A 14,560-nucleotide genomic window follows, 5' to 3' on the forward strand; every position below is an offset into this window, starting at 1 on the left:
TAGTTTGCCTTCAGGAAATCTATGCTGACTATCCCTGACTAAGCCATGCTTCCCCAAAAGACAATTAACTTTGCTCTTGACAGTGGCCTCAGTTTTTCTATCATTAACTTGTAGTCCAAGTTTATTCATCTTTTTTTTAGAATGGAGTGCAAGATTTGTAAATCTTTAGTATTCTGGAACTACAACCGCATCCAAGATGTCCGGTGTTTGCAACAAGCAAAGTACTGACCACACCGAACGAGCCTGCTTGCAAAACTCAAAACATAGGGTGGGATTTTACGATCTTGCTCGGGTGAGGCTCATAAAATCTGCCCGAGTCCAAAGGAGGACTCCGCTCTATAAGCGAGCGGGCAAGGTGATAAAGTTCTGGCTGAAGTGACTGACATTAGATGTCATTCCACAATTGGGCAACACTTGTCTAACAATCCCAATTACGCTAAGAATTACACTAAAAACAAATAATCTTATCAGTTAGGCTCACACTATTGCTCACTTGTGCATGTTAGAAGCCATATATGTTCACGTGGCCTTGTACTTTGCAGACAGAAGGAACATGTCGTCTACTCTTTACACCATTTCCAACTAAACAAAAGCTTGAGGAACAACCATTTCATGGATCATTCCCCATGCCTTGACCAATCAGAGTAAACCTGCTTGGTTTGAATTTGAACCAATAGTTTGAGGCTAACTGTTCTCTGCTGCATTCTCTATGGCAAAACCTCTACCAGAGCCCACTTTGCCAATCAATCGGCGCTCCTTTCTCCTGCAGTTTAAATTGCTTCTCTTTGGCATTAGTTTATCTTGCGTAACTGTCCCAATGAGCTAAAGACAAAAAGCTTTGAGAGGATGTCTCTTCAGCAGTCCTCAGTTTGTCCCCCCCCTTGCCACCCATGCCCATTGATCTATGAAAGTAGATGCACAGCCCTCATTCATTGCTTTAGTCAGTCTCTTTGCCTCTGCAAGAAGGCTTCACTTTTTTGTCCCTGACCATTCCTTTAACTATCTTTTTACATTTTTAGTTTATACAGAATTTTTGGGTTCCCTTTTATGCTACCCACTAATCTTTTCTCATGTTTGCTGTTTGCACCTTGTATCTCTTGTTTAAAATTTCCCTTGCACTGTCTGTATTCTGCCTGGATTTCTACTGCAGTCCTGACTCTTCCTTCTTTAGTTTGTCATCCAGGATGCTCTAGCTTTGAATTTCCCATCTTTCCTCCCTGAAGGAATATTTGTACCAAAACTATTTCCACTTTGAGGCTTGGCATTGCTCAGTTACTATTGTATGGGCCAATCTTTATTTCCAGTCTACCTGTACTAATTCTCTTCTCGATTGACAGACATTAGCTGCTTTCAAGTTCAGTATTTCACCTTTTTATTTTTCTTTGTCCCTTTCAATGATTACTTTAAAAATAAATATATTATGATCACCATTACCCAGGCTTTCTGCTACTACAACCTAACTACATTTACCTGACTTAATTCTCCAGAGCTAGATTTAACAATGTATTTTTTCTTGTTGGTGTCAAAACATACCATTTAAGAAAGTTCTCCATGGAAAATATTAGGAATTCTTTATCCATCTTGCCCTTTGCTGTTTTCTTCCCCGGTGTGTATAGGGTAATTGAAGTGTTCGACTTACACTGCTCTATTATTTTTATGTTTCTCTGAAATCTGCCGATAGACTTGTTGCTCTATCTTCATTTTACTGTTTGCAGGGGGGCTAAACTAAATACTTATCAAACTAATAGCACCTTTCTGTTCCTCAGTGACGGCCACATGGATTAAACCTTTAAACCATTTATTTATCTTCCCTCAGCAAAACTGTAATAATATTCTTGATTAATGTTGCAACCACCATATCCCATATCTTTCTTTCATCCTCTTTTCTTTCCTATCTCTCCCGAATACTTTATTGTAGAAAGGAATAGTTTTAGTTCCCAATCCTGCTGTGTTTAAACCAAATCTCTCTTGTAACAACTTTGAGGCAGCTTGCTCCTGAACTTTGTCAACCTTCTTTGTTACATAGAAAATAGGGGCAGAAGGAGCCATTCGGCCCCTTGAGCCTGCTCCACCAGTCATTATGATTATGGCTGATCATCCAACTCAATATCCTGATTCTGCTTTCATCCCCTTTCCCTCAAGTGCTATATCTAACTGCTTCTTGAAAATGTTCAGTGTTTTGGCCTCAACCACTTCCTGTGATAATGAATTCCATAGGCTGACCACCCTCAGTCTTTGCATTTTTCCACCTAATTCTTGCTCTTTTTGTTCTAAACAAATAAAAGTACAGTACAGGAACAGGCCCTTATGCCCTCAAGCTTGTGCCAGTCAATCATAATGTCCTAACTAAAAAAAAAACCTTCTGCCCTTACTCAGTCCATATCGCTCTATTCCCTCCCTATTCATCTACATCCATATGCCTCTTAATTGTTGCTAATGTGTCTGCTTCCACCACCTCCTCTGACAGCATATTTCAGGCACCCGCCACTCTCTGCATGAAAAACTTGCCCCGCACATCTCCCTTAAACTCCCCCTTTCACTTTAAGCCCTTGATCTCTTGTAATTGACAATTCCACCCTTGGAAAAAGCCTCTGACTATTCACCCTGTCTGTGCCTCTCATAATTTTGTAGAGCTTTATCAGGTCTTCCTTCAGACTCCACCTTTCCACTGAAAATATTCCTAGTTCATCCAAACCTCTCCCCATAGCCAACACCCTCGAGACCAGGCAACATCCCGGTGAACCACCTTTACGTGTTCTCCAAAGCTTCCATGCCTTTCTGGTAGTGTGACCAGAGCTGCATGAAGTGCTCCAAATGTGGCCTAACCAAGATTTTATACAGCTGCAACTTGATTTCCCAGCTCTTGTACTCTCTTCCTCTTTGTCTTCCTAATTTTCAATGCACCTTGCTTCATATAATTTAACCCATTTATGGTATAGAAAAGTAAATAGATCCAATCTTGTAAAAATATATAGTTATTGATAATTTCAATGTTTGCAGAAATAAACAAAATGGTTTTAGAATGCAGAATATATTGGAGTTAATTTTGTGAACACTCAAGGGAAGAATGTTAATTTTTCTGCCATAGCCTATCGGAACTAAAAAAGGATCATGCTTGAGATATTAGCACACTTTCCTCCTAGATTGAGCCTGACTTGCTGCACATTGACAAAATCCACAGTAAGGTGGTGTTGCATTTACTTTGAGTTTATTCAACTCGGAAGATTTTTCTTGAGTTATGACATCAATATTTGAAGATTTTGATTCAGTTTGATTAAATAATGCTGATGAAAAATGTTTCCATGTGTGATGAATTATGAAGTGATTTTTATGAAAGTAATGTTGAGATAAAAGGTGTCCCGTTGTCCAATTGTCAGCAAGCAAATAGCTGCCCTCCTCTTGGACTTTGATGAAGAAGATAAACAAAGATCTTTTATCACATTTGATGACACATTTCTGTTTTGCAGAATGGAAAACAAAACCTCAGTTAGGTCAGAAAGCATTTTATCTCGCTCTAGTGTTTCAGGAACAAACTATTGGAAATCTTTATAAAAGCTTAGCTATATAAATATCAAGTATATGACCCAAATGTTATATAGATCTTGTATCTTACATTTTATAACATTTATCATTGTCATTGATCCATTTTTTAAAAATATAGCTGACATAAAAAATTGAGGACTAATGAAAGATGAGCTTTGTATTTTGTTTTCAAGTGTAGTAATTTTTACTCAGCTTTGAATAACAAGAATGTGAAGAAATTAAATGGTGGGCAAATTTTTCTTGAACAAATATAGAAAATTAAATCTTTGTTCTGAAACTTGTCTTGCCCTTTTACATTTGAGAGAGAGTCATGCACTGAATCCTGCACTTGACAAGGTTTTAAATTGCGTCTTTTGAACTGCATCGTTTGAATTGACCAATTCAATAACTAAATTACTACTATAACCCAAGTATAAAGTGGTTGATGAAGAAAATTTGAGTGTAACGTCATGATGGTGGACATGGTGAGTGTCATTAAATCCATGTTCAAGTGATTGAAGGTTGAGAACTGGGAAAGAACTGGAGTAGTTTGCAGGGAAGGGAGTGTATGCACTTATGGCAAGATTTAAAATTCAATGAGGATTTAAGAGTGAAGGGTAATAAATTTAGGGATGAGTTAATGGCGAGAGCAGCAGAAACAATGAAGTTAAACCTTGATGCAAAAATAGGAAGATGAATGGATCATTCTGTCCTTCAATCCTGTTCTACTGTTCAGTTAGATCAAAGCTGTTTTCGTATTCTTTCATGGGATGTGGGCCTTGCTGGCTAGCCTACCGTTTTTATTGCCCATCCCTCACCCACCTTAAAGGTCGTCATAAGCCACCTTCTTGAACTGTTGCAGTCCATGTGGTGTAGGCACAACCACAGTGCTGTTTGGGAGGGGTGCCAGGATGTTGACCTAGCAACAATCAAGGAATGGCGATGTAGTTCCAAGTGAGGAAGGTGGGTGACTTGTCGGGGACTTGCAGGTTCCTGTACATTTGCTGCTGTAGATGATAGAAGTTGCAGATTTGAGAAGTGCTTTTGAAGAAACCTAGGTGAATTGCTGCAATACACTTTGTAGATGGTACAAACTGCCATCACTCTGCTGTTGCAAGGAGTGGATGTTGAAGTGGTGAATGGGGTGCCAATCAAGTGGGCTGTGTTGTTCTGGTTTGTGTCAAGTTATTGGAGGTGCATTCATCCAGGAAGATGGAGAGCATTGTATCACATTCCTGACTTACACCTTAAGGTGGAGGACAGGTTTTGGGAAATCGGGCAGTGAGTTAATCACCACAATTCCAAGCTTCCTTTTGCCTGTGTTTCATCCATTGGATGCTTTCACCCAATAAAGATTTATTTGTCTCATTTTTGAAAGGTTTAATAGTTCCAGCAAAAGACAAAGTTTTAAAAGAAACTTATCAAATTAAAATCATGTTACTGGGATAGCTGTTGCATCCACTGGCCATGGGAGCAGTCTCTCATTTTACTCCTTTTGAGTATATCAATAAAAATGACTAATTAGCAAATTAACCAAGGCCCTGTTGCCCCTTAAAGGTATACTTTCAGTCTCCCATTCTATGTGTGGGTGTGTGGTGCACAGCCAATGCCATCCAAGACCTTAGAGTAGTTGTGTTCAGACCTGAGGGCACATGTGGTCTTGGAGGAGCAACTGTGTGGTGGGATCTCGCCCGAGCGTACTCCTGCTCGGATGGAATTTCACATTGGCCCCAAGCCTAGACGACCCCCACTCCTTCTGGGTCAGGCGCCCCACAGCTTGAGCCACTGCCCTCAATGCTCTTTGTTACTGCACGGAGGTGTTTCTTGTACAGGCTGCTGCTGCGCACCTTCCACTATCGCCTGACACCTGGATACACCTTGGTGGGCCCTGTTGCCATCCGGTGGCAGAGGTCCCTCTATGGAGGGATCCTTCGGGACCTGGGGTGGAGGGTGGTGCATTCACCAGTTCCATACAATAAAAGGTTAAATTGATTCACGGACTCCCAAGTGACCTGCCCTTTTTGCAACCTTGTGGAGTTCATGAGCCACATTTCTGAATGTTATCAGCTGCACTCCCTTTCCAGTTTCCTCAAAAATCTTTTGCTCATGTTTTGTTTTCACTTCAGTCCTATGCACCTGATCTATGGACACCCAACACAGAGGGGAGCAGGGAAGGAGAAGGACTTCCTTGTAAACCTGCTCCTGGGCTTGGCAAAGCTTGCCATCTACAAGTCCAGGCAGCGGGCAACCGAAGGGGCTGTCTGACCAACTGTCTACCTCTACTGCGGCTATATTTGCTGCTGGGTGTCCCTGGAGAGGGGGCATGTGGTGTTCAAGGGTATTGTTAATGCCTTCTGTGCCTGCTGGGCACTGCAGGGACTGGGGTGCATTATTGACCCCTTCAATTACATTGTGATTTGATGGTTTCACGTTTCCTTTCCACTTTGACTTTTGTTTTCAGTGGTTCCCCTCCTTTCTGGGAGCTGCCCCTTTTAACTTATCCCCTCGTTAATTTGAGTTAGTTTATTTTGTTTGCCAAAAAGATTGGTACTTGATCGACACACTCCACTTATATAGTCTTGACCTTTAATACTACTAACATATCACAGCTCAGTTGTCATTGTTACCTCCTATCTCCTTCCTGACTGCACTGCCTTATCCCTTAAATCCATCATGCTATGCTCAGCGGAAATGAAACTCATTGTTAAGTGTGCCTTGAACCTTGCAATTCAGTGCCGGGATTGTTTCCTCCGTGTGTGTGCCCAGATTTCTTTGCCATCTTTGTCAGACATTGACCTGAGGTGTATTTTAGGCATTTTCTGCAATTCAGAAAAGAATGTAAACTTGTTTGTTTCATGCCTGTTATTTCTGCTTTAAAAATATTCTTTTTTTGGATAAGTGCAGCATCAGCCACATTCAAGAAGCTTGACACTATCCAGGATTGTGGAAGATTGGGAATGATCTCCACGTCCTAGCCCCTGGTTTATATAATGATGCAACTATTTTTGCTGCCAGTGTCTCTGTAAAGCCAGTTCATAAAATGGAAATCACTTTCCTGTATGTTGAATAGCAGATTGATTCTTTTTAAATCAAATATAGCACAAGGCCAAAACATTTAGCTTACAAATTGGAGTGGGCTGGTTGGGAATTTGCAGGTGACTGAAAATTAATGTGGAGCTGGTGCTATGTGCCTGCACTCTTACATTATAATACAATTTCTTGCCAGTGGAAATACATGAACCAAATATGCAGCAAGCCAGTTAAGGGAGGTATCTAATTCAGATCACAAGATTCACCCAACTCTAGGTCTGAGATTGTCTCACTGTTGCAAGTTAGCTCTTCTTTCATTATTTTAATGTGCTGACATTGTTTAAACCTAAATTAGCCCAGAGGTGTTTAATCCTAGGTGTGTGTGATACTACTGTCAGTTCAAAGCATTTGTAATTTTAATAACTTTGTTTGTGGTTTTATTTAAAAAATCTTTGTATTTATGGCATAAGGAAATATAATTAAAAACAACAGCGTTTTTGAGTTAAAAATCGTAATTGCTTATTCATATACTAATTTCTGGTAATATTTCAACTTATTGGGGCTGCACAGGCAGAATATAGGAACTGAAACACCTCATTTCCAGGGTAGAGAAACCTTTAACATTTAACAAGTGTAAGTTGGAAAAGTTAAAGGCCTGCAGTACAGAGCTATTTGGTTTTGGCCTAGTATCTCTCATGGTTTCTTGTTTTGTGATTGCTAAAACCTTTTGCTTATGTGCTTTTGTTCATCTTTTTCTGCCTTAGACAGTGCCACATTTAGACCCACTCCTCTGTATGGCCAACCATCGTGGTGGGGTGATGATGACATGGATAACAAAGGAGAAAGAGATGGACCCAAAAAACCAGGAGATCCCAGCAATGGTATTTGGCTAATAAAATTAATGCTAATAAAGTTAACACAGATTATGATCCTTTAAAGTGCCAGTCTAAACTTTGTAAATTCCAGCTCCATAAACTGATTATTGAGAATCTGTTTAGTAGCCATTTCTGATGTGTAATGATTGAGATCACCGATCAGTCTGAGGAGGAGAAGCTTTCAATTAACTTTCATTGCAGGCACTAAGGCCTGAATTTTCTTGCAGGCGGAGAGCATCTCCGAGTGATGACGGAGGCCTGAATCTGGAAGTCCCAAACTCTGAGCCCACCATTTTCAAGGGGTAGAGAATAGGGGCAGGTTGAACTTTGGACATCCATTGTTCACTGGGGCAGCTGTATGAGTAAAATTCAGCTATCTTGAGTCTGATCTGATTTTGACAAGGAGGGAATGAGAAATATGACTTGTGCGCATTAGACCTGATAGGAGAAGCTCTGAACTTACCAGGGTTCTTTAGTGAGGTAGGGTACCTTTTTTTGGATATGGCCCTGGGACATCTTTGGGAGAGGTGAGATTGGGATTGTTAAAAGTAGCCCTAAATGTGCATAAGAAGTGGATAAACCCAGTGGAACTATCAAAGAGAGTTGTTAAGCTGCCAAGGCATCTAAATCCCTGCCCTTTAAATTTTTGCAAATCAAAACTATCTTCAGTGTTTGTCTGCTCATGTTGGGCATTGAGGGTATAAGGCCAGAGTGGTGGATGGGGTACTCAGCAGCAAGTTGGCATTGGGGCCATAAAGAGCCATGCAGGGATGGGTGGAGGGACACAAATTGGCATGCAGTTGCTTGGGGGGGAGGGGGGGAACATTGGGAGTGTGAGGGATGAATGATGGGGGGCTTTTTATGTTTCATTCTTCACAGCTGGGACAAAGTAACGGAGCTTTTCACCCAGTTTGCCTCCACGGCTGGCAGCCCACAAACTCTTTTGGTGGCAGTGGGCATGGCTCTCATTAAACCCAGTTTCCCTAGAATGAAAATCTGAACCACAGGGCTCTTTTCCAGGAGTCGGGTTTGTGGTACCAAGAATTTTCCCAGCTCCGTGTACTGAACACAATTCTGGTCTACGTGTAGGAATATTAAAAGATGCTTGTTTCATTTTTAATATTAAAGAAATTATAAGACAGCAATACATTTGAGCTTAAGCATATTCAACAGATCAACAAATAGTCAGTCACTTCCCCAAAAACTGTCTGTCAGCTACATGCTCTTCCTATCCAATTTCACAGTGGTATTCTTCCTTCCTCCCACAGAGTTACTGTCTACTCTTCCTCCCTCCCTACCATAATCTTTCAATTCAGAGGCACTTTTTGACCAGGGTCCTCCAGCTGCAACAACTTCTTTCTACTTCAGAAAGATACCTGTAAAAGATCTTCGTCTCCCATTCCGGCTCAGAGGAGCTCTTCCTCCTGTGTGATATTCTAACTCACTGGTTCTATCTCTGTTTCTGTCTGATGCTGCTGCAGATAGGCATTATCTTGAAACTAGTAGCTGCCAATGCTATATAAACTCCACTTGAAACAAAACCACAATCAGATACAAACTGCAACTGGGAACAACCAACAGAAAATTATTAGGAGTAGTGTTTTGAGCAATTTTTCAGCCAGGTTCCACATTGCATTGTAAACTCTGATCTTTCTCTGTAGGAACTTAAGATTTGTGTATTATGTGTACATTCCTTAGACATCCCATAGGAATAAGTAGGTTCCCGTTGTATCTTGCAGCATTTCTTCTTTAAAAGAAGCCTCTTTCTCTTGCTTAACTCCCCACCCTCAAAAAGCAGCATCGCCAACCAACCCGCCTCCAGTTAAAATACAATTTGGAACCTTTAGAGAAGCTAATCTGTCTTGAGTATTGTAATGTCACCTGCTTGAGCTATCCGTTTCAAGACTGCCCTTGTATCATGTCCTTTTCAGTTAATAGGTAATCCTGTGTATATTAAACAGATCTTCCATCATTCTCTGTATCTGTATAAATATGAGTCTAAACATGTGTTATGTTCAAATCCAGTAAATATTTCTAGTGGAGAATAATTGTACAGGTGTGGACTGTATAACATAATTTAAAAACAAATTTCTAAATTTTCAAATTATTTTTTAATCTTTCCACCCAAAGAAATCATCCCTTTAACATAATTGTCAGGGACAACTACTGTGTATCTGTACATGTACTGAGTAGTCAATAGAATGCTTTTGCAATAGTGTTACTGTCACCTTGGCAAACACAGCAGTCAATTTATGCACATCAACATTGCACAAGAAAAGCAAATGAATGAGCAGATAATGTCTCTTTGATAGTGTCTGATAGGTGTTGTTTGGCAGGGTGCCCAGGCAACATGCTACTTTGCTTTCACGAGTACCGTTGAATCTTTTACATCCACCACAAGAAGAATTCTCTTCCAGAGCACAGCAGCTCTGGCGATACTGCAATTAGTACTATAGTTAAGCATTAGCCGAGATTATGCGTTCAGTTCCCTTGAGTGAAGTGTGAACTTAATGCTGCCGGGATAGTTTCCTCGAACAGTGTGTGTTGGAGCCGACGAGGGAGCGAGCTATCTTGGATCTGGTGCTATGTAATGAGGCGGGTAGAATTAGGGACCTTGTGGTGAAGGATCCTCTTGGGGAGAGTGATCATTGTATGGTGGAGTTTCTGGTGCAGATGGAGGAGGAGAAAGTGGGTTCCCGGACACGCGTCCTCTGTTTGAATAGAGGGGAGTACGGTAGGATGAGAGAAGAATTGGCGAATGTGGACTGGGGGAGCGCGTTGGAGGGAGGGTCTGTTGAGGAGCAGTGGAGGATCTTTAAGGAGATCTTTCTTGGTGCTCAGCGGAAATTTATTCTGATGGTCAAAAAGGATAGTAGGAGGAGAGGTAATAAGCCGTGGATAACGAAGGAGGTGAAGGAAAGTGTTAAATTAAAAGCGGAGGAATTTAGAGTAGCTAAGAGTAGTGGGCGAGAAGAGGATTGGGAGAGGTTTAAATGTCAACAAAGAAGTTGATAAAGAAGGGTAGGAGAAACTATGAAGCTGGGCTAGCGCTTAATATAAAAAAGGATAGCAAGAGTTTTTATAAATCTATAAAAAGGAAGAGGCTGGCTAGGGTGAATGTTCGTCCTTTAGAGGATGAGAAAGGGGACCTAGTGGTAGGGGATGAGGATATGGCTAAGGTATTGAATAACTTTTTTGTTTCTGTCTTCACGGAGGAGGACGTGAATAATTTGCCGGGTGTTAGCGATGGAAAGGTGGTAGGACTGGAGGGTCTTAATGACATTACTGTTACTAGAGAGGCGGTGCTCGACAGACTGGAGGGGCTGATTGTGGACAAGTCCCCAGGACCGGATGGAATGCATCCGAGGGTTCTGAAAGAAATGGCGGAGGTGATAGTGGATGCCTTGGTTATTTTCCAGACGTCGCTGGATTCCGGGGAAGTGCCGGATGATTGGAAAATGGCTAATGTTACGCCGTTGTTTAAGAAGGGTGCCAGGCAAAAGGCGGGGAATTATAGGCCGGTTAGTTTAACGTCTGTGGTAGGTAAAATGTTAGAATCTCATTAAGGAGGAAATTGCGAGGCATCTTGAAGGGAATTGCTTGATAGAGCAGACGCAGCACTGTTTCATTAAAGGGAAGTCGTGTCTGACAAATTTACTGGAGTTCTATGAGGATGTGTCTAGGGCGGTGGATAGAGGAGAGCCGGTGGATGTGGTCTTTCTAGATTTTCAGAAGGTGTTTGACAAAGTACCTCACGAGGTTATTGCAGAAGGTCGAGGGACATGGAGTTGGGGGTAGGGTGTTAGCGTGGATAGAGGATTGGTTGTCAAATAGGAGGCAGAGAGTGGGGGTCAACGGGTGCTATTCGGATTGGCGGAAGGTGACTAGTGGAGTGCCCCAGGGGTCGGTGCTGGGGCCTCAGCTTTTTACCATTTATATAGATGATCTGGAGGAGGGAACCGAGTGTAGGGTGTCGAAATTTGCTGATGACACCAAGATTGGGGGAACGGCAAATTGTGCGGAGGGTGTGGAGAGTCTGCAGAAGGATTTAGATAGGCTGGGCGAATGGGCCAGGAAATGGCAAATGGAATTTAATGTTGGCAAGTGTGAGGTGGTCCACTTTGGTAGGAAGAATGGTAGGAAGGACTATTACTTACGGGGCGAAAAACTGCAGCAGGCGACGGTGCAGAGGGACCTCAGGGTCCTTGTGCATGAGTCGCAAAAACCCAGCTTGCAGGTGCAGCGTGGTCAGGAAGGCGAATGGGATGCTGGCCTTCATAGCGAGGGGGATTGAATATAAAAGTAGGGAGGTCTTGCTGCGGCTGTACAGGGCATTGGTGAGGCCGCAGCTGGAGTACTGTGTGCAGTTTTGGGCGCCGCACCTGCGCAAAGATATTTTGGCCTTGGAGGGAGTGCAGAGGAGGTTTACTAGGCTGATACTGGAGTTGAGGGGGTTGAGCTATGAGGAGAGGCTGAATAAACTGGGCTTGTACTCGTTAGAGTTTAGAAGAATGAGGGGAGATCTCATTGAGACATATAAGATGATGAATGGGATGGATAGGATAGAGGTGGAGAGACTCTTCCCGCTCAAAAAAGACAGTAGGACTAGGGGGCACAGCCTCAAGATAAAGGAGGGGGGGGGGCGGTTTAGAACGGAGTTGAGGAGGAACTTCTTCACTCAAAGGGTGGTGAATCTCTGGAATTCTCTGCCCGTTGAAGTGGTGGAGGCTGCCTCGCTAAATGTTTTTAAGACGCGGGTTGATGGGTTTTTGATAAGAGAGGGGATTAAGGGTTATGGGGAGAGGGCGGGAAAGTGGAACTGAGCAGCGACAGATCAGCCATGATCTTATTGAATGGCGGGGCAGGCTCGAAGGGCTAGATGGCCTACTCCTGCTCCTATTTCTTATGGTCTTATATATTCTGATCCAAACTCACATGAATGCAAACTATTTGGATGTTTAGATTCTATGTGGCCACCAAGGCTAAAGGTGATTCTCAACATTTACCAAACATTATTGCATAAATTTAACTGCAACACATGAGCATTCCTTTCACAGCTGTTATTATGACTTTTATGTGGAGATGTCAGCGTTGGACTGGGGTAAACGCAGTAAGAAGTCTCGCTACACCGGGTTAAAGCCCAACAGGTTTATTTGGTAGCACAAGCCATTAGCTTTTGGAGGGCTGCCCCTTCTTCAGATGAGTGGGAGCTCAGTTCACAAACAGGGCATTTGGAGACGCAAATTCAATTTACAAAATAATGGTTGGATTGTGAGTCTTTACAGCTAATCAAGTCTTAAAGGTACAAACAATGTGAGTGGAGAGAGGATTAAGCACAGGTTAAAGAGATGTGTATTGTCTCCAGCCAGGACAGTTAGTGAGATTTTGCAAGCCCAAGCAAGTTGTGGGGTTACAGGTAGTGTGACGTGAACCCAAGATCCCGATTGAGACCAGTCTCGTGTGTGGAACTTGGCTATCAGTCTCTGCTCAGCAACTCTTGTCGTGTGTCGTGAAGGCTGCCTTGAAGAATGCTTACTCAAGGATCAGAGGCCGAATGCCCACGACTGCTGAAGTGTTCCCCCAACAGGAAGAGAACACTTTTGCCTGGTGATTGTCGAGCGGTGTTCATTCATCTGTTGCCGTAGCACCTGCATGGTCTCCCCAATGTACCATGCCTCAGGGTATCCTTTCCAAAAACCCAGCTTGCAGGTGCAGCAGGTGGTCAGGAAGGCGAATGGGATGCTGGCCTTCATAGCGAGGGGGATTGAATATAAAAGTAGGGAGGTCTTGCTGCAGCTGTATAGGGCATTGGTGAGGCCGCAGCTGGAGTACTGTGTGCAGTTTTGGGCGCCGCACCTGCGCAAGGATATTTTGGCCCTGGAGGGAGTGCAGAGGAGGTTTACTAGGCTGATACCGGAGTTGAGGGGATTGAGCTATGAGGAGAGGCTGAATAAACTAGGCTTGTACTCGTTAGAGTTTAGAAGAATGAGGGGAGATCTCATTGAGACGTATAAGATGATGAATGGGATGGATAGGATAGAGGTGGAGAGACTCTTCCCGCTCAAAAAAGACAGTAGGACTAGGGGGCACAGCCTCAAGATAAAGGGGAGGCGGTTTAGAACGGAGTTGAGGAGGAACTTCTTCACTCAAAGGGTGGTGAATCTCTGGAATTCTCTGCCCGTTGAAGTGGTGGAGGCTGCCTCGCTAAATATTTTTAAGAAGCGGGTTGATGGGTTTTTGATAAGAGAAGGGATTGAGGGTTATGGGGAGAGGGCGGGAAAGTGGAACTGAGCCACGACAGATCAGCCATGATCTTATTGAATGGCGGGGCAGGCTCGAAGGGCTAGATGGCCTACTCCTGCTCCTATTTCTTATGTTCTTATGTATCAGGTTGACAATTTTGGCCGAGTTGCAAACGTATGTACTGAGTACCTGGTGGATGGTGTTCTTATGTGAGGTGATGTTATCTGTGCCGATGATTCGGCATGTCTTGCCGAGGTTGCTGTGGCAGGGTTGTGTGGTGTCGTGGTCACTGTTCTCCTGAAGGCTGAGGAGTTTGCTGCAGACAGTGGTTTGTTTGAGGTTGTGTGGTTGTTTGAAGGCAAAAAGTGGGGATGTCCTTGGCGAGGTGTTCGTCTTCATCAATGACATGTTGAAGGCTCTGGAGAAGATGTCATAGCTTCTCCGCTTCGGGGAAGTACTGAACCACGAAGGGTACTCTGTCCGCCATGTCCCTGTTTGTCTTCTGAAGAGTTTGGTGCGTTTTTTTGCTGTGGCACGTTGGAACTGTCGATCGATGAGTGCCATATCCTGCTCTTATGAGGGCATCTTTCAGCGTCTGGAGGCCTCTGTGTATACAGACGGTTTGTCTGTAGGGAATGGCTTCTTTAACATGTTTAGGGTGGAAGCTGGAGAAGTGGAGCGTTGCGAGGTTATCCAGAGGCTTGCGGTACAGTGAAGTGCTGAGGTAACTGTCCTTGATGGAGATGCTTGTGTCCAAGAATGCAACCGATTTCGGAGAGTATTCCATAGTGAGTCTGATAGTGGGATGGAACTTGTTGATGTAATCATAGTTGTTTCAGTGATTGTTCACCATGAGTCCAAAGGAAGAAAATGTCATTGATGTATCTAAT

At 43.1% G+C, this 14,560-nt stretch overlaps 1 protein-coding gene across 6 annotated transcripts in view; it reads left to right on the forward strand.

Moving 5' to 3' along the window:
• cep170ba (centrosomal protein 170Ba) overlaps positions 1-14,560 on the forward strand; it is a 91,207-nt gene that overhangs the window by 22,864 nt on the left and 53,783 nt on the right. For all 6 annotated transcript variants that reach the window (XM_080202621.1, XM_080202620.1, XM_080202624.1 and 3 more), the window contains exon 7: positions 7,317-7,433. In XM_080202621.1, coding sequence (XP_080058747.1) covers positions 7,317-7,433 — 117 coding nt within the window. The remainder of the gene's footprint in view (positions 1-7,316; positions 7,434-14,560) is intronic.

The sequence above is a fragment of the Carcharhinus amblyrhynchos genome, chromosome 14 (assembly GCF_965287045.1).
Source record: "Carcharhinus amblyrhynchos chromosome 14, sCarAmb.v2.hapA, whole genome shotgun sequence".
In the NCBI taxonomy this organism is placed as follows: domain Eukaryota; kingdom Metazoa; phylum Chordata; class Chondrichthyes; order Carcharhiniformes; family Carcharhinidae; genus Carcharhinus; species Carcharhinus amblyrhynchos.